Source organism: Condylura cristata, unplaced genomic scaffold (assembly GCF_000260355.1).
Source record: "Condylura cristata isolate star-nosed mole 26May11 unplaced genomic scaffold, ConCri1.0 scaffold00015, whole genome shotgun sequence".
NCBI lineage: Eukaryota > Metazoa > Chordata > Mammalia > Eulipotyphla > Talpidae > Condylura > Condylura cristata.
In genome coordinates this window covers 36165129-36187480 of record NW_004567116.1, presented here as the reverse complement: position 1 = coordinate 36187480, position 22352 = coordinate 36165129, and the positions used below count along the sequence as shown (strand labels likewise).

The 22352-nt window shown below is 37.6% G+C and overlaps 3 protein-coding genes across 3 annotated transcripts; 1 reads left to right on the top strand and 2 right to left on the bottom strand.

Moving 5' to 3' along the window:
* Positions 1-2386: 2386 nt before the first annotated feature.
* LOC101629534 (olfactory receptor 51B2-like) lies at positions 2387-3319 on the bottom strand. Its single transcript, XM_004683131.1, has one exon. It carries the CDS (start codon positions 3317-3319, stop codon positions 2387-2389), a length of 933 nt encoding a protein of 310 aa, XP_004683188.1.
* Positions 3320-10608: 7289 nt separating this feature from the next.
* LOC101629301 (olfactory receptor 51B5) lies at positions 10609-11544 on the bottom strand. Its single transcript, XM_004683130.1, has one exon. It carries the CDS (start codon positions 11542-11544, stop codon positions 10609-10611), a length of 936 nt encoding a protein of 311 aa, XP_004683187.1.
* Positions 11545-21023: 9479 nt separating this feature from the next.
* LOC101623261 (olfactory receptor 51B6) lies at positions 21024-21961 on the top strand. Its single transcript, XM_012725207.1, is given in 2 exon segments — positions 21024-21513; positions 21516-21961. Coding segments are annotated over 2 exon segments (936 nt in total).
* The last annotated feature ends 391 nt before the right edge of the window (positions 21962-22352 follow it).

Here is a 22352-nt window from a genome sequence, read left to right as displayed (position 1 = left end):
CACTTATCCAAAGAAGTGATCAACAGGCACATGAAAAAAAAATGTTCAATGTCATTTACCATCAAGAAACTGCAAATCAAAACCACAATGACATGCTATCTCATTCCAGTGATGTCGAGAATGTCTCATGTGTATATGTGTGTGTGTGTGTGTTTGCTTATATACACATTATATATATACACACACATATATATAACTTTTAAAATTTGTTTGTTGCACCTTCTGTTCCATTGTGATCATATGTTACATTGCAACAGTCTCCTCAGATATAAAGAGGGAATTTCTAATATGTTTTCTCCTTTAAAGTCACTTTACATTAGTTAACGCTCTCTTGTTTGTACCTGAAGTGTGAGATAATCATCTTTTCTATGATCCCAATAGACTTCTGATACTCATGCTGACTTCTTGTTTCCAGCTCATTTCTCCCTAACTTAACTAAACAGCTCTTTAAATTAGGGATTATATTGATTATACTTAGTGAAATAAACCAAAAGAAAAAAGAAAAATATTGGGTGTTTTTGTTTATAGGAGGAATATAGGGAACCAAGTAAGGAATCAAGAGCTTAATCTTAATAAAAGTGTAGTATCTGTTTATCCCCATTACAATTTATCTTGCTGGTTTTGTTCCCTAGCCTCATCTGTAAAGAATACTATCCACGTGTTCAATGATGATAGCATTTGATAAGAGGCCAAGAGGCATGGGTGGACTGTCAGGGGACTCAAAAAGTGGAATCTGTAAGAAGTCATGTCAAGGAAGTAGTTGGGAGGATATCCCATAAGGGAGCAGTCACAGATGGACAAAGCATAAAAGCAGGAGGAGAATGATACCTATAATAGAGAGAACTAAGTCACATGATTTTTATAATATGCATGAGTAAGAAAAATAGAAAGATAAGAACAGAACATTTGGATATGAGAGTTCTGGTTGAAGGTAATGTCTTAAGTATGAAAAGGAAAAGAGTGAAACCAATTGGAAGCTAACCAATTACAATGATTTGAAAGTGACAGGGAACACTTACATCTATGCAATGGAACACTATATGAGAAATATTACTCAGCAATTAAAGCAGAATGAGCTGTGGTTTAGCACATCAATTGAGATGAATTTCAAAGGCACTGTGCCAAGTGAAATAAACTAATCTGAAAAAGTAATCTACTGCATGATATTTTATTGACATTCTTGAAAAGATAAAACTATAGTTAGAGAAAAATATCAACAGATCAATTATTGCCAGGGATAGAGGTTTCAGGGTGAAATATTTAATTATAAAAGGCAGTGTGATTAATGTATTTTGGGGAGTCAAAGTATTTTGAATCCTGAACAAGTGAGTTTCATAGTAAGCTAATTAAAAGAGGAAGAGAGAGAGAAACTAAAATATCCTTGTTTTACAAATGGAGAAACTGAAGGCTTATTGAGATCTTAAAGATGTTTCTGGACACATATACATGCACACATGTGCATGCAGATCTTTGCCGTGCCCACAAATTCTGATCGTAACAGCCACTGAAGACAATACAATGTCTGGAAGCCCCTGTGTGTATTTTCATTCACTATGTTATGTGCTTTAAGAACATAAAATTATAATATTTCCTGGCATCAGTTTATTACCAAATCCTCTAATCCAGGAAAGAAAAAATGCTACCTTTGCAAATATTTTATTTGAATGCTTCTGTGAGTAGTATTGCATTTCTGTAATTATAAGAGGTGATGAGTTGCATAACGCAGAGCAATAGCTCAAGTACACAAGAAAGGGGGTTTTATCTTGTTATATATGATTCAGAGTCCTTATTCCTTTAGGTAAAATACATCAGACATCATAAAGTCTCCTCATTAATCCTTGGTGGATATCAAGGCATCTGCTGGCATCTGAATTGCTTTTTGGTCTTCAGTAATTTTGGCATCAAAATATCTCTTGGTCTGATTATCTCACTTTTATCTACTTCTCATCTGTCCTAGTAGCATGCATTACCAGTAGAGTTGCCTAAGAATCTTTATCTCCTCTGATGTACGTTCAGGCACAGAGGCATCTTTTGCAGTTCCTATACCATGCAGGGAAATCTATCAATTTATCTCATTCTCTTCATTGTATAGATTGCAACCACTTCAGATATCATTGACCTTAAATAACCAGAGAGATAGATGATTCTGGCAGGTTAGAAAATGATAAATAAATGCAAACAGGTCTACCAAACAGATCAACAAAGGTCAATGTCACTGAGGATGTGATAGGGGCAAGGTTCTGAGAGCCAAGAGCAATGATTCTGTGTCTTTTAAATGACACAAGCCCTGCCCCTTTGATTCTGAACCACATTGGCAGTGTATATTCCTTTCTACCAAGAAATCCATCCCACAGTGTAGAGAACTCTGAAGGTAAATAGAGAAAGCTTAAATTCTATGAAAAGAAAGAAGACGTTTGATACCATTCTGTATCTGCTTGGTTTTAATACTATAGATTATTGGATTCATAAATGGGGGGAAAAGAAAATAGACATAGCTCATGATAATATGCACTATATGTGGCACATATTTCCCAAATCGAGGAATGAGACTTAACCCAGTCACAGTGACATAAAAAACCAGAACACAGCTAATATGGGAGGCACAAGTATTTAAAGCCTTTGCCTGCTCCTTACCAGAAGCAATTCCCATGACAGTCTTCAGGATTAGAATATAAGATATAAGGATAAGCATAGAATCAAAGAAACCAGTTAATGAAACCAGGACGACAGGATAGAGTCTATTAAAAGTGATATCAGCACAGGCCAGTTTGATCACATCCTGGTGTAGGCAGAAGGCATGAGAGAGCACATGGGATCTGCAGTAGGGAAATCCAGCAAGGGTGATGATGATGGGCACAATAAGTATGAATCCTCTCATTATAACTCCTAGACCAATTTTTACCACCTTAGCATTGGTGAGAATGGAGGTGTACCTCAAGGGATTGCGGATGGCAATGAAGCGATCATAGGCCATGACAAGTAGGACTCCAGATTCCACAATAGAGAGTGAATGGATTAGATAGGCCTGAAAGAAGCAGGCCCCATGGCTGATGTCCCGTTGATCCAGCCACAAGACACCAAGCACAGTGGGCATTGTTGTCAAAGTCACACCAAGGTCTGTGGTTGCCAAGATGGCCAGAAAGTAGTACATAGGCTCATGAAGAGCATGGTCTTCTCTGATAAGGAAGAGAAGGGTGCCATTGCCAAGGATGATGGACATATAGATGACAAAGAAGGCGATAGAAATCCATGGATGAAATACTTCCAGACCTGGGAAGCCAGTAAGTAGAAAGGGGTCAGCACTGATGTTTGACCACATGGTGGACCTCTGAGAAGAAAGAAAAAAAAACCTCTCTATAAATTACCCTAGAAATAAAATTTGAGCCACCTGTATAACCTTTTTTTGGTAGCCACATTGAAAAGAATAGAAGTAAAGAACGAAAAATAATTGTAACACACACAACTGATGAGTGTGATCCTATACCTCTAAATCATATACAATATTGAAAACCAACCTTACCTCAATTAAGAAAATTAAAGTATTAATGCACTACTTTATTTTATCAGCTGTCTTCAAACTATGATCACTTAAAATATAATCAGTACATAAAATATAATCGGTACAAAAATCATGCTGAGATACACATTTTATTGTATTCATTTTTCAAAACCCCTTATGTAGTTTACACAGAAAGTCTTGACTCAAACTAAACAAAAGTCATGGTACCAGACAGCATATCTCTAACGATAAAACTACTTTTTTTCTCATATCATTTTAAAAAAACATGACTTGGCAGATAGTTACTGGCTTGAAGATGCAGGGGATAATATAAGAGGAAACTAGGAAGCCTCTAGAAGGAAGGGAGGCTTCCAGGTTGCCAGCCTGCAAAACAGCAGGTACTTTGGGATCCTGCCACAAGGAACTGAATTCTAACAATACAAGAGAGTTTGGGAGTGGATTCTTCTCTGCATCCTTCATGAAAGTCCAGCTCATTAGAATACCTTTTTTTTGGCCTGACAATACCACACCCAGAGAACACAATAAAGGCTATTAGTAGAAAACGAATAGTCATTGTTATGGTTCATATTTTACTACTAATAAACCAACATTCGAGAGTTTATGTAAGTTAATTATGTCACTTAGTTATCAACACCAAATTGCCAACTGAAATGGGTTATACAGTGTCCATGATTCTCTCATAGTCACCATTCAGTTCACTTGTGGTGTCTTGGCTGTGAGCTCTGGTGATCCCAGCCTTGTTAGTTCATGCACCTAGACTTTAGCAGGACAGCATCTCCACTATATCTTTCCTGTTCCTTCCTTCTTATAGCCATTATATTTTTCCTGGGTTTGTCACAAACCCATTCCTCATTTTTGTCCTCTCCCTCTAAGCCCAAAATGTCTTTCTGCATAATCCAGGCTTTAACACAATGTGTTTGTCCTTACATGTGTATTCCCCCGTCTTGTAGCTCTATTGCCTTTCAATAATTTATTCTTATTAAAGCACAGACACACTCCCAATGCACTCCTCACATTGCTTACCTTACAGTGATAGTAAGTAACACATTGACTAACCTAGAAGTAGTGATGCTCTTCGTTTTTTTTAGGAAACCATTTTTGCTTTTTCTCTGAACAAGTTTTGACCTGCAATTCTTTTGACAAGAATTGGAAAGATATGCTATTTCTTTTTTTGTAATTAATTTTTTTTAATGCATAGAACTACTGAGGGACAGGCCGGAGTGTGGGGGTTGAGAAGATTCACCAGAGACAGATTGAGGAGCAGAAAGGAAAATCTACTAAACTACACTGCTGAGGGGAGCAGAGGGCAAGACAGAAGAGTCTTGAAGTCTTGAAGTTGCTATGCCAACTTCAGCAACCTGGCTGGGAATAGAACTCAGGCTGCAATGGTAATAGCATGGCAGTGCTGAGACTTAACACCTATGCCCCCAGGGAAGCCCAAGCTCTGCTATTTCTTTCAGACACTATAGTCTAGCACACTGTGAATATTTTTTTTCAAGAGGTGTCTTTTTCAAGTCAACTAACTTGTTAGGATGGATCACATGAAATAAGTTTCCAATAATGACTTGAAAAATTCTTAGTTAATATTCTCAGTTAATTCACAGATGTTAGGGCTGGAAGGGGACTTAGAAATCACTACTTAATATCTTCAGTTCCCAGATAACTAAAGCCCAAGAAGCTGAGTGTAAGAACCAAAATTCTTACACACTACCACAAGAAATTTCAACATTATTATTGTTCCTCACTACCACTATTTTGTCCCTTTTCTTCATCCTCCCACTTAATCTCAGAGGTCTCAAGAAATCTATGGATTTCCACTGGTTTTGAAAGTGTTTCACATAGAAGTAATGGCATAGTGATGGTCACATCATCTGTTAAGTTGTAATTAAAGGGCCTCCCTGGTGGCACAATGAGTTAAAGCACAGCACTAAGAAACTAAAGCCACTTCAGCATGAGTTTGATCCCTGCCCCAGAGGTGACCCATATGGTGCAGCAGACCTCTCCTGACCTACCTGCTGCTCCCTTCAGCAGTGTACTTCGTTGATCTGCCTGTCCTGTTCCCTACTCTGTCTCTGGTGAACTCTCTCACTGGCCCCTGCACCTCTGGCCTGTACCCAGTTCTGTATGCATAAATAAGTAAATCTTTAAAAAATGTAATTATATTATTAACACATTGATTCATGGACTGGTAGACTGATGGCTAAATTGATATAGGTAGTGACATTGACTTACAATTAATACTGACACCATAACTGGCTAATGTGTAAAATGACTGCTTCACACCCTGCCTCTTCCCTAACAAATGTTCAGTTAAGAGTCACCAATCATTCACCAATACCTGCACACCTGATAACCATTAACCTCCAGGTTGCAGCTGGAATCTGGCAGACACAATTGTATTCTCCTAACTGAGAATTACCAAGTCACTCAAGACAATCAGAAGAAAAAGAAAACCAGAAGTAAACACAAAATGTGAGAAAAAACTACCCCTAACACCAAAATGAGGAGTAATATAATATACAGACCTACATGGAAGTGATGACACTCCCTCCCCTTCAGTCACAGCATCAGTCTCTCTCTATTTCTCTTGAAAAACAGTCTATTGAAGGAAAAAATATTGATAGTTCTGGCCCTCCCCAGTGGCTCAGCAGGTTAAAGCACAGCACAAAGAAGCTTAAGCCACTTCCGCATGAGTTCAATCCCCACCTGCCCTAGAGGAGATCCACATGGCGTGGCAGACCTCTCCTGACCCGCCCACTGCTCCCCTTAGCAGTGTACTTAGTCAATCTGCCTGTTCTGTACCCCACTCTGTGTCTGGTGAATCCTCTCACCCTCCGCATCTCTGGCCTGTACCCCAGTTCTGTATGAATAAATAAAATAAATCTTTAAAAAATATAGTTCTGGATTAACAACAAAATCTAGGTAGCAACTTGTATCTCTTGACTATTTAAATGCTCATGACAAAAGAGCAATGCTTATCTCTGAGAACTGATTCTAAGTTGTTCACATTTTATGTTGTACTCAGTTACACTGTACAGAATCTGGGAGAAATATAGCTTTCCTCAGTTCTCTGTTTACCTTCTTGTAACATCTACATGAAGGAAAAATAGGGGCCTGCCTGTTGGAACAATGGGTTGAGTCTCAGTACTATGAAGCTATCCTCAAACTCATCAGCTAAGTCCAATCCCTGGCCAGGGAGCTAACCCACATGGTGCCACAGACCTCCCCCGCTTTGCCTGCTGCTCCCCTCAGCACTGTATTGCAGTAGATCTGCCAGTTCTACTCCCCACTCTCTCTAGTGATTCCTTTCACCCCCTTCACCTCTGGCCTGCATCCCAACTCTTATATGCATAAATAACAAATATTTAAAGACTCAATAATGACAAAATAGCTCGAGTGATCACCTCATTTCTTTCTTTCTTTTTATCATCTCCTTTCCATTCTCTCATGGTCACCAGAGTCTTACCTGAGGCAACAAGTATTAAGGGGCAAGTTAATTTCTGGGTTTGGCACTGAATCTGATATAAATGCTGTTTTTGAAGACTGCTAAAAGAATTAATTGGTGAAGTTATCTGCATAGAAAATTGGTTTCCCACTTTCCCTCTCAATGCTAGATAATTAGACTTCTGGGATGCCATTTCTGGTCTACTCTGGGGAAAAAGGAGGGCCCAGAAATGTGTCCTATGACTCCACATTTTCGTGTGAATATCACACTGTCAACTCAACTTTGTCCTTTATACTCCTCACCTCAAAAGAGAAGATAACATCAAAATGGCCTTTTATGATGAAAGTAATATTGTATTATAACATCATATATGAAAGTAATATTGCATTATAACATCATAGCTTAGAGCCAACATGTAAATATACCACATTAAGTTCACTTTACCATACCACTGTCCCCTTTTCCACAGTGTCATGCTAAATCCTCACTAAATTTAGTTGAAGCTTTATAAATTCCTGACACCTTTCCATGTTTTCAAATAAATTCATTGATTTTAAATATGCACTACTGAAGTGATATTTTCTTACAAATTAGTACAATTGCTGATAAATTTCAAACTGCAAGCCTTTTGTATGTCTCTTCATTAAGTGTTACCTAGAGGTTAAAGTACTTGAATCTGAAAGAATTCAAATCAAATTTAATTTTTTTTTATTTAAAGTGTCCAATAGAATGTTGAAGCTATGCTATGAAGATGGTAAATGGTCTTATCTTCCTTGACCTTGTCTGATAGTTGTATTTGAGCAGAAAGAACTACACTGATATTCTGGCAGAGATAAAGTTCTGCAGACCTTCATACCTTATTTTAGGTGCGTTGCCTAAGCTTATCTCAGATGACAAACCAAAGGACTTTAAAATAATGATGGGTGCCACGTGGTCAATCATGCAACACATTTCACTAACAACATTTCAGATGCAGAAAGGTTCTCCCTGAACTCCTCACAACTCATAAGTCTTTCCAAAACTCAAAACTGGAAAAGTCTTGACCAAGAGTTTCTGAGAATGAATTGAGTCTGAATGTCCCTGTGCCTGAAAACTCTGCCCTAAGTACAAATTTCAGGCACAACTTAATTTTGGAAGTGATACATTTTGCTCAAAATAATGTGGATGCAGCGAGGATTTGAGATACCCCAATTTTAGTGTCCCCCATATCATCACGACATAGATTGCCTCAGTCATCCACATACCTCTTCTTATCCCTTTTGAATATAACGCATTCTTGGCTCCACTTTTTCTAGAACAGATACATGGTCATTTTCTGAGATATGTCCCAGGGTTAGGACATCTTCTCACATGAGGCAGAGGACAAGTTTCTGAAGAATGTAAGTAGTTGTTAGACTTCATCAACAGTAAAAAGCAGCCCAATGTGGAAGCACTGAGAGGAAATAGGCAGTCCCAAGTGGTGTCTACCTTTTTTTTAAGTGTCTATTTAAGTCTCTGCCATGAACATGTTTCCAAAACCTTATTCATTTCCTTCATGTTTCTTTCATATTGTCTCTGAAGTAGAGAATTAGAGCCACATAATGCCTTAGACTAGGAAGGACCATGCATCTCCTGTCATGAAAGCCTGCTGTGTTGCAGTGGCCTCTGACAATGGTCATCTCTTCAGCACCTGTCTTTTTCTACATCAAAGAGAGCTCAATGTTAACCAGAATAGAGGTCTGGAAGTTATTAGGGAGTAAGATTATTAAAAGTTTCTACTTTCTTTGAGTTAAAATATTTTTTATTATTCTTTGACTCTAAAACCTAGCTGCTGCTTCACAGCTTAAATTCAGTTCTACTCCCATATTATATCAGATTTATAAGGAGGTCATTTTTAATATCATAAATACCTTCACTGAAGATTCAGGGAAGTCTGTATCCTAGAGATTTTTGCTGTTTGTCAAGAAATACTCTAATAGTTCTCAGTTTCTCTTCTTCTATGGAGTTTGATTTTTATTATCTTCTAGTCTTCAACAATCTACATTAGTCTCAGATCTTTTATATTTTTCATCAATAGGGCCCATATCATCTTATCCATTTTTATGTTGCCTCTTTACTGGTCACTGCCACCTTGACAAGCATGATGATAAGCACTAGAAATTTATATATATAAACTGCCAAATGTTCATAAAAATGAATTTTATATATGAGTTTATTCATAACAATAACTTTATCTGAGCATTTAGGAAATAAAATAAAAGTAGATTGTTATTTTCAACTGAATAAAGAGAACTCTGGATTGATTTTAAAATGTCAATCATGCTGAATATTTGAAAAACTATGGTTTTTCAGTGCATTTCTATGATTTTCATATCTTTTCTGATTATTTTTAAAAGTGATTTCTGCTTTCCATTTCCTAACTCAAACTCAATAGCCTTGTGGTACATTATAAAATATGTAAAATCTTTGTCAGGATTAGAGATTTGGAGATTTAATAGAAAATATCACCTCTTATAAGGCATCATAATTTGGAGTAGAGGGAAAGAAATATGAAGAGAAGGGGTTAGAAGCTGCTTTTATAAATATGAGAGAGCACAAAGCAGAAAACAGACACACTAAAGATAGACTATTCCATGGATCCACTAAGTTCAGTGGGCAATTTAAACTAGACTTAGAAGATATGGATTAAACCACAACCACACCACTTATAAGTATTATCTCTCTTATAAGATGAGAGAATGAGCTGTTCTTGTTTTCAGACTGCCCATTATAAAATAGTAATGATAATGAAAGTAATAACAATAATAATATTTATGTTAAATTGCAGAAGTCATGAACAGAGTAGGAGATGTTGAAAGACACATATTTGGTTTCACAAATAATTGGAAATCAGACACAACTTACATCATACACATACTCATGCTCATATTCACAGTTTAGTATTCAGGCTGTTACATGGAGGCCATGGAATAACATGAAGAAGGAAATGAATGAAACAGAGTTATTTTCTTTAGACAAGTTCAATCCTTTTGAAACTAAATTTCTTGCCACAATTAGAAAAACAATGAGATTGGAAGGCTTTGTATACTGGATTCCCTCACAACATATTATCACAAAAATTGAGTCACAACTGATGATACATTCCAATACAATAATTAAGAAAAGAATTGCACAAACCAAATTAAGCCATGAACTGAGTTTAAAAACATAGAGAAACTTTTTAATAAAAAAAAATAATAATAATAAAAAAAAAAAAGAAACTGCCGAAACAAACTAGCAATGAAAGTCTTAACACTATGGAAAATATATTGGTTACCAAAGCAAATAGGGAAAAAAGAGGAAGTAATAGGGGAAAGTAGATGACACTTGGAGTCTTGGTGGCAGATGAGTGGAACATGTGCACGTGTTGAGGTATGAAGTTGTACTCCCAAAATTATAGTTATGTGAACTATTGGAAAATCAATAAAATTTTTAAAATGTAAAAATGCAATTACCCTTCCCAAAAAAAAAAAACAAAAAAAAAAAACATAGAGAAACTGATGGGTCCATGTTGACAATTATTTTACTTGGATATCTGATCCTATGTAGTTGATATGAGACTTATTTACTTCTCTTCAAAAGAGCAGAATTCTCACAGTCTGTGAGGAATGATGATGACCAGAGATCAGGTTCCAACTCTACGGGCAGCAAAAAGGCGAAGAATACCACTCCGTATCTGCTTAGTCTTAATGCTATAGATTATAGGATTCATTAATGGAGGGAAGAGGAAGTAAACATAGCTCATAATGAGGTGGACAATATGGGGAACATGCTTTCCAAACCGATGGATCAGGGACAAACCAATCACTGTGACATAGAAAACCAGGACGCAGCAGATATGGGAAACACAGGTGTTTAGGGCCTTGGCCCTCTCTCTGGAGGCAATGCTCAGGACACTCTTAAGTATCAACACATAGGAGATGAGGATGATCAGGGAATCCAGCACAAATATAAGACCAACAAGTACAACTGGATAGAGTCGATTGAAGGTGATGTCAGCACAGGCCAATTTGATGACATCCTGGTGGAGGCAGAAGGCATGAGAAAGAATTTGGGAATGACAGTATGGGAAAAAATAGAGGACCAATATCGGTGGCACCACAGAGACAAATCCCCTCATCACCACACCCAACCCAATTTTCACCACTCGAGCATTCGTGAGTATAGAGGTGTACCTTAGGGGTTTGCGGATGGCAATAAAACGATCATAGGACATAGCAAGCAGAACACCAGACTCTACAAAGGAAAGAGAGTGTATAAGGTAGGCTTGAGAAAAGCAGGCTGTGTGCTCAATCTCCCTGTGATTTAGCCAGAGGATTCCCAGCACTGTGGGCAGTGTGGTCAGGGTCAGTCCTAGGTCTGTGGCTGCCAGCATGGCCAGGAAGTAGTACATAGGCTCATGCAGACTGCGGTCTTCCTTAATGAGGAGGAGGAGGGTCCCGTTGCCAAAGAAGACAGCCATGTAGACAAAAAAGAAGGGTGTAGAAATCCAGCGATGAGCAGCCTCTAGGCCTGGAAAGCCAGTCAACAGGAAGAAATTGGCACTGTCATTGGGCCACATGTTCAGTTTATCCAGAAGAAAACTCTTTTTCTTGGTTATTAACACCAAATGCAGAGCCACTTTCCATGCACCGCTCCAACTATATCATTTCAGCGTTCTGGCTTAGAAGTAATAATGATATCAGTATAAGTCATCGTTTTCCAAAACATTTTCTTAGGATAAATATACCTTTTGTGTTCTTGGCTATCCATTCCAGGGAAAGTTTCTTACTTAGTCATATTCTTAGAGTTTCATCTGGCCATCTGAATTTTTGCATGCTCTCTGGGATATTTTTGGTGCATGTTACAACTTAGAACCATTCTCATCAATTACAAAGACTTCACAAAAGAATCCACACGTTCAAAAGAATTCAAGAAATCCAGCCCAAACTTACTCCAGTGTAATTCCTAGTACTGTTATTGCCTTCACTGCAGTGATTCCTAACCCACTGTTTCTCACATGTATATGATTTCTCTGAATTATTTTGGCAATAATCCCAGGCACCTGAGACAAAAGGTTTGGGATGTGCTGTACCATCACACAGTAGCTAGGGACCAGGCAGACTTGAGAAGGACACACTACTCAAAGAACATAGCTCAAAATAGAATTTGTCCTCCTGCTTGTAAATTTAATCTTCTCTTATTTTTTTATCTTTTTTTATTCCTACAATAGTTTCTTTTTCTTTTCCTACTATTTTTTCTCTAGACTCATTATAATAGCTTCCCAGAACCTTATTCCTCTCCTTTTGGTTTTGTATTTGTATTGAAACAATTATGCTTTTATTTTCTTCCTTTTCTATATAGAAACAAGCTATGGAAATTTTCCTTGCCAATATTAAATGAGAACTCAGTGCTGCCTAAACAGAGCTGTCAATCAGTGGAGGAAAGAGATAGAGACTTTAAGAAGATCTTACTCTTTTCTTTGATACTGTACTATGGGTTTGTAACATAAAAACTGTGTTTTATTTTCCTTGTTCAATACCTAACAAAGAAGCCAACATGGCATACATATGTATGAATTACATACATGTATATACTATACACATACACAGGCTTATCATACACATACATACATACATGTGCAATTATACACATATACATTAATTCACTCAGTATTTTTTGAGCATCCACTATGAGATAGGCAAGGCCTTTTAAACAGTGGAATTAAATAATTAAGAGACAAAGTCATGAACTCTATATACTATACAGTAACTTAAGAAATAAATAAGAAAAAGTTAAGTATAAATGCAATTTAAAGTAAAACAGCATTATTTAATAGATATTGATTGTGATGGAATTAATTGCAAGTTAGTACAGTGGCTAAGGGAGTTGGGACTACATCTCTAAGAAAGTGACATGTAAACTAAGACCTAATTAAGGAGGAAGAGAAGATCTAGAAGAAGATCCATGCCTTGAGAGGAGAAAATCAGTGCGTCTGACACTTTGTAAGTAAATACAGCAGCATAGTGGGTATTTTGGAGACCTTGAGTTCCAGGCTGTGGTCTGGTCTCATAAGGACTTAGAGCTAACAACAGGAATTTTGTTTTTACTTCAAAGGTGAGGAGAGAGAAAATGGGAAATTAAAATATATATATATATATATATATATATCAGTTAGGATATATTCTGATTTATATTTTAAAATTGTGACTTGAGTGACCTATGTAAATAATAAATAAACTCTAAAATGAAAGGAGACTAGTGAGAAAACTACTGAAATCACTCAGATGAGGAATTATTTTCACTAGCAGAGTAAGTGAAATGAATAAAACTTAAACAGATAAGGATACATTTTTGAAGTAACACTAAGTCTTGCTGTTTCGTTGGAAATGGAAGTGAAAGAAAAATATAAGGTTGACTCTACACTTCTGAGTTGAGCAATTGGGGGAATGGGAAGGTCAGTGTGAGAGATACCTCCATATACATACACAGATGATAAATTCATATATTTACTTGTGAGAAAATCAAAAGTCATCAGGAAATGCTTGCACAGCATACTCTTCTTTTGCCATGTATTGAAAGATTTTTTTCAAGCTGTTTTTTTTTTTTTTGGAAGGGGGGTACAAAAACCTTCAAATTAAAAAGAATTTTTTATTCAAAGATGCTTTTTGAATTTACTTTACCAATGTAAGCCACAACTCTCAAGATACTTCTTAAAAAACTGTCCTTTCCCACACCTGTGCAGCTGAAGTCACTCTGTCCTGAGGAGGCCTATCAGCTTCTCACAAGCAAGACAGTTGCACGTGAGTCAGCAGCACTGCTCTTGGCTTGACTCTGAGGAATGGAAATTGTTGGCATCATTTCTCATTCTCCATATTCAAACCCCACAAGTAAAAAAGCAAACAAACCCCACAAGTAAAAAACAGTGCTGCTCGGGCCCTCCCTGGTGGCGCAGCGGGTTAAAGCACTGCACTGAGAAGCTAAAGCCACTTCCGCATGAGTTCGATTCCCGCCTGCCCCGGAGGTGACCACAAGGTGTGGCAGACCTCTCCTGACCCGCCCGCTGCTCCCCTCAGCAGTGTACTTCCTTGATCTGCCTGTTCTGCATACCGCTCTGTCTCTGGTGAAGGCTTTCACCACCCCTGAGCCTCTGGCCTGTACCCCAGTTCTGTATGTACAAATAAATAAATCTTTAAAAAAAAAAAAAAGTGCTGCTCACTGAAAATAGATCAAGTGATAGTGATATTTTTCAATCACTCCCTTTAAGCTCCCATGTAAGTCCACTCCCTTTTCTGACTACAACATCCTCCCCCTTATTTCTCTGGCCATTCATCAGTGTTCTCTGTTAATTTTATTTCTTAAGGCAATTTGGTAAAGAATTCTTATAGTAAACTATCTAACACAAGTAGTGAATCCTTATTAATGTCACTTTAGCTAAGAGCTTCTTTTAAGAAATTCCCTCCGTGCTACCAAATTCAGATTGAGATCTGTGCTTTCAAGAGTTCTTGGTTACAGAGCTCCTTCCCTTATTTCTGCTCCTGTCTTTTCTCTGATAGAAGTGATAGAAGAGACATCTAGTTTCCTCTTCCTGCCTTAGCTGGATGTTTGTCCATACTCACATGCACCGAAGCTTGGTTGTTAGAATAAGAAACACAATTCTTTGGGTCTTGCCTGAAGGTAACATGACTGGTTCTCAAAGTCTGTTAAGAGACTCAGTCAATGAGGATATTAATGAAGAAAATATCCCCTAGAGTTGTTTCTTTCCCAGTTAATTGGGATCTTAAGAAAACCATCTCTCTTAAACCTTCCAGTGATGGAGATGGAATACTTAATTAATCTCCCTAAAGTCTTACAGCATCATCTTCTAAAAAGATGACTTAATAGAGCCTCAGGTGGCAGCTTTATGTAGGAGCAATCAGAATGTCTTTATGAACCCCAAAGGACCCCAGTATCACATATGGGATACCGTTTGTCCTCCATACTTACTTGAAGGTCAAATATTTAGAAATGATCTCATTTTACATCTTCTTGGCATGTCTTTAGGATTTTTAAAAATCTCATTTTGCATCTTCTTGGCATGTCTTTAGGATTTTTTAAAAATACGTACTAACCCATTACACCTCCAGGGAGGGCTAATGTCTACAGGATTCTAATTATGTATTCCACTTGGTTGATTTCAGTAAGATTGTGAGTGTAAAGTTCAATGGACTAAATAAATATGTTAAAAAAAACAAACAAACAGACAGACAAATCATGCCCTCCCTGGTGGCGCAAGGTGTTGGAGCACAGCACTGTGAAGCTGACCGAGGCAGCTTAGGGGCAAGTTCTATCCACATCCCTAAGGCAATCCACATGGCACAGCAGACCTCTCCTGTCTTGCCCACTGCTCTCCTCAGCAGTGTACTTCATCAGTCTATCTGTTCTGCTCCCGACTCTCTGGTGAATCCTCTCACCGCCCCTGCGCCTCTGGCCTGTACCCCAGGTCTGTATGCATAAATAAATAAATCTTAAAGATAAGACAAAATCTCCCCAAGTTCCCAACAAGGATCCACAATCTTTGGCCCCCATTATTCTTTTGTTGAATCTCTGTTGCCAGAATTTTCCTCTTCTTCCACAAAGGCAGTGACTATTTTTAACACAGTGTTTTAGTTAAGCATACACCATCACTTTAGTCCCAAGGATTACAATATATATAGTTTCCCCTTAAACTCCAGTAAGAATCATCCATCTTGTCACAAGTTTTAGGGCAAATAAGCATATTTCCAGAACAGATTCCTTGTCCCTGACTTTGCTAGGATTAAACTGATGTTTAGTGAAGATCTGAGTTTGAGATGACTCCTGCTGCAATCATCAGTTGATGAATAGCAATTACAGACTGACTTACGTCAACACACAAAATTCACATGTTGATATCCCAACCCTCAGTACCACACAGTGAGATTGTATTTGGAGATGTGACATTTATGGAGGTGATACATTTAAATTGTATTTCTTAGAGAGATCCCTAATCCAATCTGATTAATTCAAAGAGAAGATCTTTGCACATATAGACAGCAGTAGCAAAGGGAAAATTGAATTTTAAATAACTTTCATAAACCTATTTGCTATTTGTGTGTTTTCTCTGGAAAAAATGTTCATAAAGATCATCTGCCTGTTTGTTAATTAAATTTTTGTGCCTTTTGCTGTTGAGTTGTATGAGTTCCTATTGTATTTGGGGATATTAATACCTATCAGGTATATGATTTTCAGATATTTAATTCTATAGGTTGCTGTTTTATATTGTTGATGATTTCTTTTGTTATGAAAATGATTTTCAGTTTGAGGTGGTCTCACTTGTATAGCTTTTGTTATTTGAACTTTTGGTTACATGTCAAAAATATTGTCAAGACCTATTCAAGGCTTTTTAATATATTTTCTAATAGTTTTGTACTTTAAAGCCTCACATTTATGTCTTTAATATATTTTCAGTTAATTTTAATAAGTGGGTATAAAATAAGAGTACAGCTTCATTGTTTTTAAATGTAAATATACAGTTTTCCTAATATCAGTATTCTGCCCATTAATAATTCCTTACTCCTTTGTCAAGTATTAATTGACTATATAAGTATTTCTGGACTTGTGATTCTGTTCCATTGGCCTATATGTTTCTTTGTATGCAATATCATAATGGTTTAATTACAATAACTGTAATGAAGTGTGAAATCAGAAAGTGTGAAACCTTCAGTTTTGTTCATTTTTAGGTTTCTTTTGGTCACCCAAGGTTTTTATTGCTACTGTGTGAAACACTATGCAAGAAAAATCAGTTAAAATTATCCAAATGCGAACTAATAAGTTTAATAAAGTTGTGAATTACACAGTCAACATTCAAGATGAGTTACATTTCTATACACTATAAATGAGTGATAGGAAAAAAATTTTAAAATCCATTTACAATTGCATCCTTTATAAATGATGCCTGAAAGTCATCATAACATATATACAACCTAGATTTTTTAATTGGAGATTGAACAGGAAATTTACTTAAGAGGCAAAATACCAATAAATATATAAAATAAATATGGTATTATGTTAAGCACAATAAGTCAGAAGGAGAAAGACAAAAACTGAATGTTTCCCTTACCTGTGGAGTATAGAGAAATCAAACAAAGGGTCAGATAAAGCCAAACTGAACACTAACCCTAGAAATCTGACTATAGAAAAGAGTCTACCTCAGTTGAGATAGTTGGTTTTTTTAAAAGATGTATTTATTTATGCATATAGAGCTGGGGTACAAGCCAGAGGTGTAGGGGTGAGAGGACTCACCAGAGACAGGCAGACTGACAAAATACATTGCTGAGGGGAGCAGTGGGTGGGTCAGGAGAAGTCTGCCATACTATGTAGTTCACCTCTGGAGTGGGGATGGAATTCATGCTGAAGTGGCTGCAATAGCTTCATAGTGCTGTGCTTTAACCCATTGTACCACCGGGGTTGGGGGGCGGGTGGTTGATAGTTGTTTTAATCTGGAGATGAAAGTTACTCTCCATAAATGAGACACATCATTAAACTGTTTGTGTCATCATACGTTTCCAGTAGCAGAAACTGGAGATGACCACATTGATCTTAATACAGCTTAATAACTTAGACATCTATGTTGCATAAAGTTGCGAAGGATAGGAGTCTACTTCTCTAATAATTCACAGCTCATTAAAATAAATGTGACTGATTATAATAGAAATAACAAGAGTATACATTGACAGAGTCCTTCCTACATGTGGCCTATTGTTCAAGTGCTTTATATTAAATCCTCACATCAAGTTATTGAATGATAATTATTGTTTTCGTCACAGGTATATTGGAGATAATATCTAAAATGCGTGCATATATTTTGGAGAACTGGAACAAGGGCCTTGCTTAAATAGACCAAGATCACTCAATATGAGCCAAGGTCAAAATATAAAGACAAGTTCCAAAATTCATGCTCTTCATCATGTGTGTCCTGAGTTGCCATTTTTCTATGAGAAGAGAGTATGACCTTTAGTTTGTCACTGTGAATCCTGCTCTCCCTGTCTTACTCATACTTTGGCTGGAAATAACATCCATCATGTCCAGTGTTCTTATGGAGACTATGAGATAGAGGATGTAGACAGAGGGATTAGGAGAAGTCAGACCTGGAACAGGGGAGTGCTTTGTCCATGTCCATGTCCATAATCAGCCTACCTTTCCTTCCAAATGTTTATAGATGGAAGTAGCAAATGTCCCCCACCCAAAGGCTGCAGCCAGACTTCAACACTAGGGAAAAGAGAGTGGGTCAGAGGAATTCTTTCCTTTACTGAAGCCAATGCCTTACTCTCCTCTGACTTGTACATATTCCACATTTTAGGGGTAGAATATGGAATTTCTCACAATAAATGTGAAATGTATTCCCTCAAGAACTTTGTTTCAGTCATATACATAATTAAATGTTTATAGTTAGAAGTAGCAAATCACTCCCCTAGCAACAGGGCTTGAGTAAGAGCAAGAACTCAGAGACCTTGGGGACTGCTGCACACAGTCCCTGGTCTCCCAAGCCAAAGGCACAAATAAGAATGATTAAAGTAGAAGGAAGGTTTACTGATGGGGGAGGGGGGAGAGAAAGTGAGAAGGGAGGAAGGGAGCGAGGAAGGGAAGGATGGGAAATGAATAGCTTATATCAGGAATATAAGCTCCTGGGGAGGAGCTTCTAACATAAATACTGCTACCAGTCTGACTTTTGAGTAGATTTTGATAAGAATGGTATCATGAAAAAGACAAAATTCTTGATAGGATAAGGATTCCTGATTCCTGATTATGGCTATGAAGCATGAGAGAGAACCAAAAGTCAGGTGAGTAAGTGTATCTTAAGAATTTTCACAATGAAGTCTCACCCAGGCACAGGGAGAAATTGCAGGAAGTAAGGGACTGTTACTCAGAAAGTCATCTGTCAAGAAATTTTGAAGTAAAAGCACAGGTCCTTAGGTACTACAGATTCTAGAAGCTCTAAAACCTGGCCTCTTTAAAGATTCTCTCCTCAGATACATAAAACATGACCAAGGAGATATTCTAAAATAGAGGGGACAATGCAGAGATACCAAACCCTCTGGTAACTGTAGATTTGGGAATAAGTTTATGCTTTTCTGTATTGTACTCTCCTTGTGTCATAAGATTCAATATCTTTGGCCCACATTATAACTTAGTGACTCCAATTGTTTTTCCCTTAGATGTTTGGATAAGCTATAAACAGAGGCTCTCCTCCTACAGAATGAGAGGTAGCTCTTTAATCATCAGAGGTCCAAACATTTTCTGGGGACAGTCACTATCTGACCATTGTCCAAAGCTGACAGGCTGACCCCTCAAATCTATACTCCTCTTTATAAAATTTAAGCTATGTGTGTCTTTTTGGTCAGGGACAACTTATATAACTGTGTATCTTCAGCAATTAGAAAAGACAAATACACCTCATGCAAACACATTTAATACCCCTGAACTGAAAATAAGCTAGATTTTTATTTCACCTCGCTTACAGCAAACCTCTCACATTTCCAGGTGCTTAGTTTACACAGTTCTATATTCAGATTCAATTAACTACTGTCCAGGGTATAACAGTGAATCTACATGCTTCAGTGATGTATGAACCTGCTCAAAATCTGAGATATAAATGGTTAAAAAAAAAAACAACTATGTATATGCAGGCAAATCATTAGTGACTGAAAAACAGCACAAATCATGTGATAGGCAAACTGCCCAGGTATTGACAAGGAATGGAGCCATGGAAAGCTCTGTAGGCAAAATGAACCAAAAGAATGGATACAAATTTTGAGAGACAGAGAAGGAAGTGTAAGTAAGAGTTAAGAAAAAGATCCCAAGGGAGGGAGAGGGACATGTGACCTATCTCAGGGTTGTCTGTTTATAATCCATAGCTTATGACTTGGAGTTTGAGACTTTGGGAGTTATCTTTCCATTAATGAAAAGCTTAGTCCACTTCAGACTGAGACTTTGGGAAATGAAAGGAGGCTCTAAACAGGAGTCAAAATTTCTAGAAATTTAATCCTCTCCAGTACTCACAAATAATCTCACATACCACAAGCACAACTCTCAGTATATCACAAGAAAACACTCAGTTTTTAAACAGAGTGTTTAATGAAAACAGAGAAGAAAAAGGCAGCAAGTTTACTGTACAAGAAAGATTTTACCAGTTCCTTGAGGCTTTGTAAGCCACAGTATATCACAAATAAAATGCCCACTCTGTCATTTGTTTAATGTGTCACATAATGTCCTAGTATCCTAAAATCAGGGGATCAAGGAATTTAGGGGAGGAGAAATGTTTCTCTACCTACTGGGTTCTTATATGAAATGTCCCTTCTAAAAATATATAGATTAATTGGGGGTGAAAGCCCCAGAAGTTTACCAATATATCTACCTGTTGTACACTAGGAGAGACTCACCCCAAAATGAGAAACTCACAGGAACAGCTGAAGTCACCTGTTTTAAAACCACCTTCAGCTAAATTAAAGGATGTTACAGAGAAAAAGGGAAGAGCTGTTTGCAGAGTTATCAGGAAAGGAAGAACAAACAAGTGTACTATTGTTAATGCTTGCTCTTCCATCCAAGCTTAGGATCACTTACTTCTTATATATCCTGGGAAATCTTTATATCCACATCAGTTCTTTGGGTCAGATATCACGACAAGCACCCTGTATGCACAAAACTACCGTGATACTGTTTACAGTATTTGTTTTTCACATTGTCTGTTTTTGTCACTATATGGTTTATAAGGACAGCAGTTAAATCTGTTCTGAAAACACTGTAATATTGCCTGCATATTGTCAAATTGTATTATATAATGGCAACCCTGGATAATAAGTAGAGCTACTCTTATACATTCTATTCTCCTCTACGTAGGGTCCCCCAGAAAACAAATAAATTGCTGCCCTTGCTTGCTGCCTCTGGAAGTCAAGAATTATGGACCTCTTTTGGTTCAGTAACATGCTCAAGGAGCAGCTTATAAAGGACTAGAGTTTCATCGGTGGAACCTGAAAGGATTATTTGCCACTTTGTAAATTTGCAATGTGGCTCAACACCAGTTCTTCACCATTCCTGCTTACTTGTTTCCCAGGCATGGAAAAGGTCCATCACTTGATTTCCATCCCATTGCTGGTGGTCTACATTGCCATACTTCTTGGTAATTGAATGCTTCTCTTTCTCATCAGGGTTGACCATAACCTCCACGAGCCCCTGTACTATTTCTTGGCTATGTTGGCAGCCACAGATCTTGGAGTGACAGTGACCACAATGCCCACAGTTCTGGATGTCCTGTGGTTAAACCACAGAGAGATTGCCCATGGGGCCTTCTTCTCTCAAGCCTACTTTATCCACACTCTTTCTATTATAGAGTCTGGTGTCTTGCTTGCCATGGCTTATGATCATTTCATTGCCATCCACAACCCCTTGAGATATTCCTCCATTCTCACCAATGCCAGAATAATGAAGATTGGGATGGGAGTACTGACAAGGGCTGGTCTTTCCATTACACCAGTAATTATTCGCTTGCACTGGTTCCCTTTTGTCGATCCCATGTACTCTCCCCTGCTTTTTGTCTACACCAAGATGTCATCAAGTTAGCCTGTTCTGACATCACCTTCTATCGCTTTTATCCAATTGTGGTTGTATTCATAATGGTTTTGTTGGACTTTCTCATCATCTTTTTCTCCTACATTCTAATCCTCAAGACTGTGATGGACATTGCCTCAGGGGAAGAGAGGACGATGGCCCTCAACACGTGTGTCTCCCACATCTGCTGCATCCTCGTCTTCTATGTTACTGTAGTTAGTCTTACATTTATCCATAGATTTGGAAAACATATTCCTGGAGTGGTCCATATTACAATGAGCTACATCTATTTTCTTTTCCCTCCTTTTATGAACCCTGTCATCTATAGCATTAAAACCAAGCAGATCCAGAGTGGTATAAATAGCTTTTTCTCTCTGCCTCAGTCTAAGACGTGATTATCTCATTTTTCTCTGAGGAATAGCTCCAAGAATCTGGGCAGATTGACACTTTTGCTGGTAGAAATAACTAGGAAAAGGCATGCCACTGGCAACCAATGTCTCTGAGTATCATCTTAGCCTGTCCATGTACTGCTGAGTTTTGTGTTATAGAATGTATGTAAAACTCCTACATCTCAAATGTCCAGCTAAACTCAGCCTGTTTGGTGAGCCTGTGGCCACTGACATATGATTCTTGGATATGTGCCACCAGTATTTGAATGAAAATCCTTTTCATTCACTTATATTCATCATATATCAACTTCGATGAACCTAGCAATAATCCCTAGTCTCTCATAACTGCCCCTCTTTTTTTTTTTTTTTTTTGGCTAATATGGATCTATTTGATATT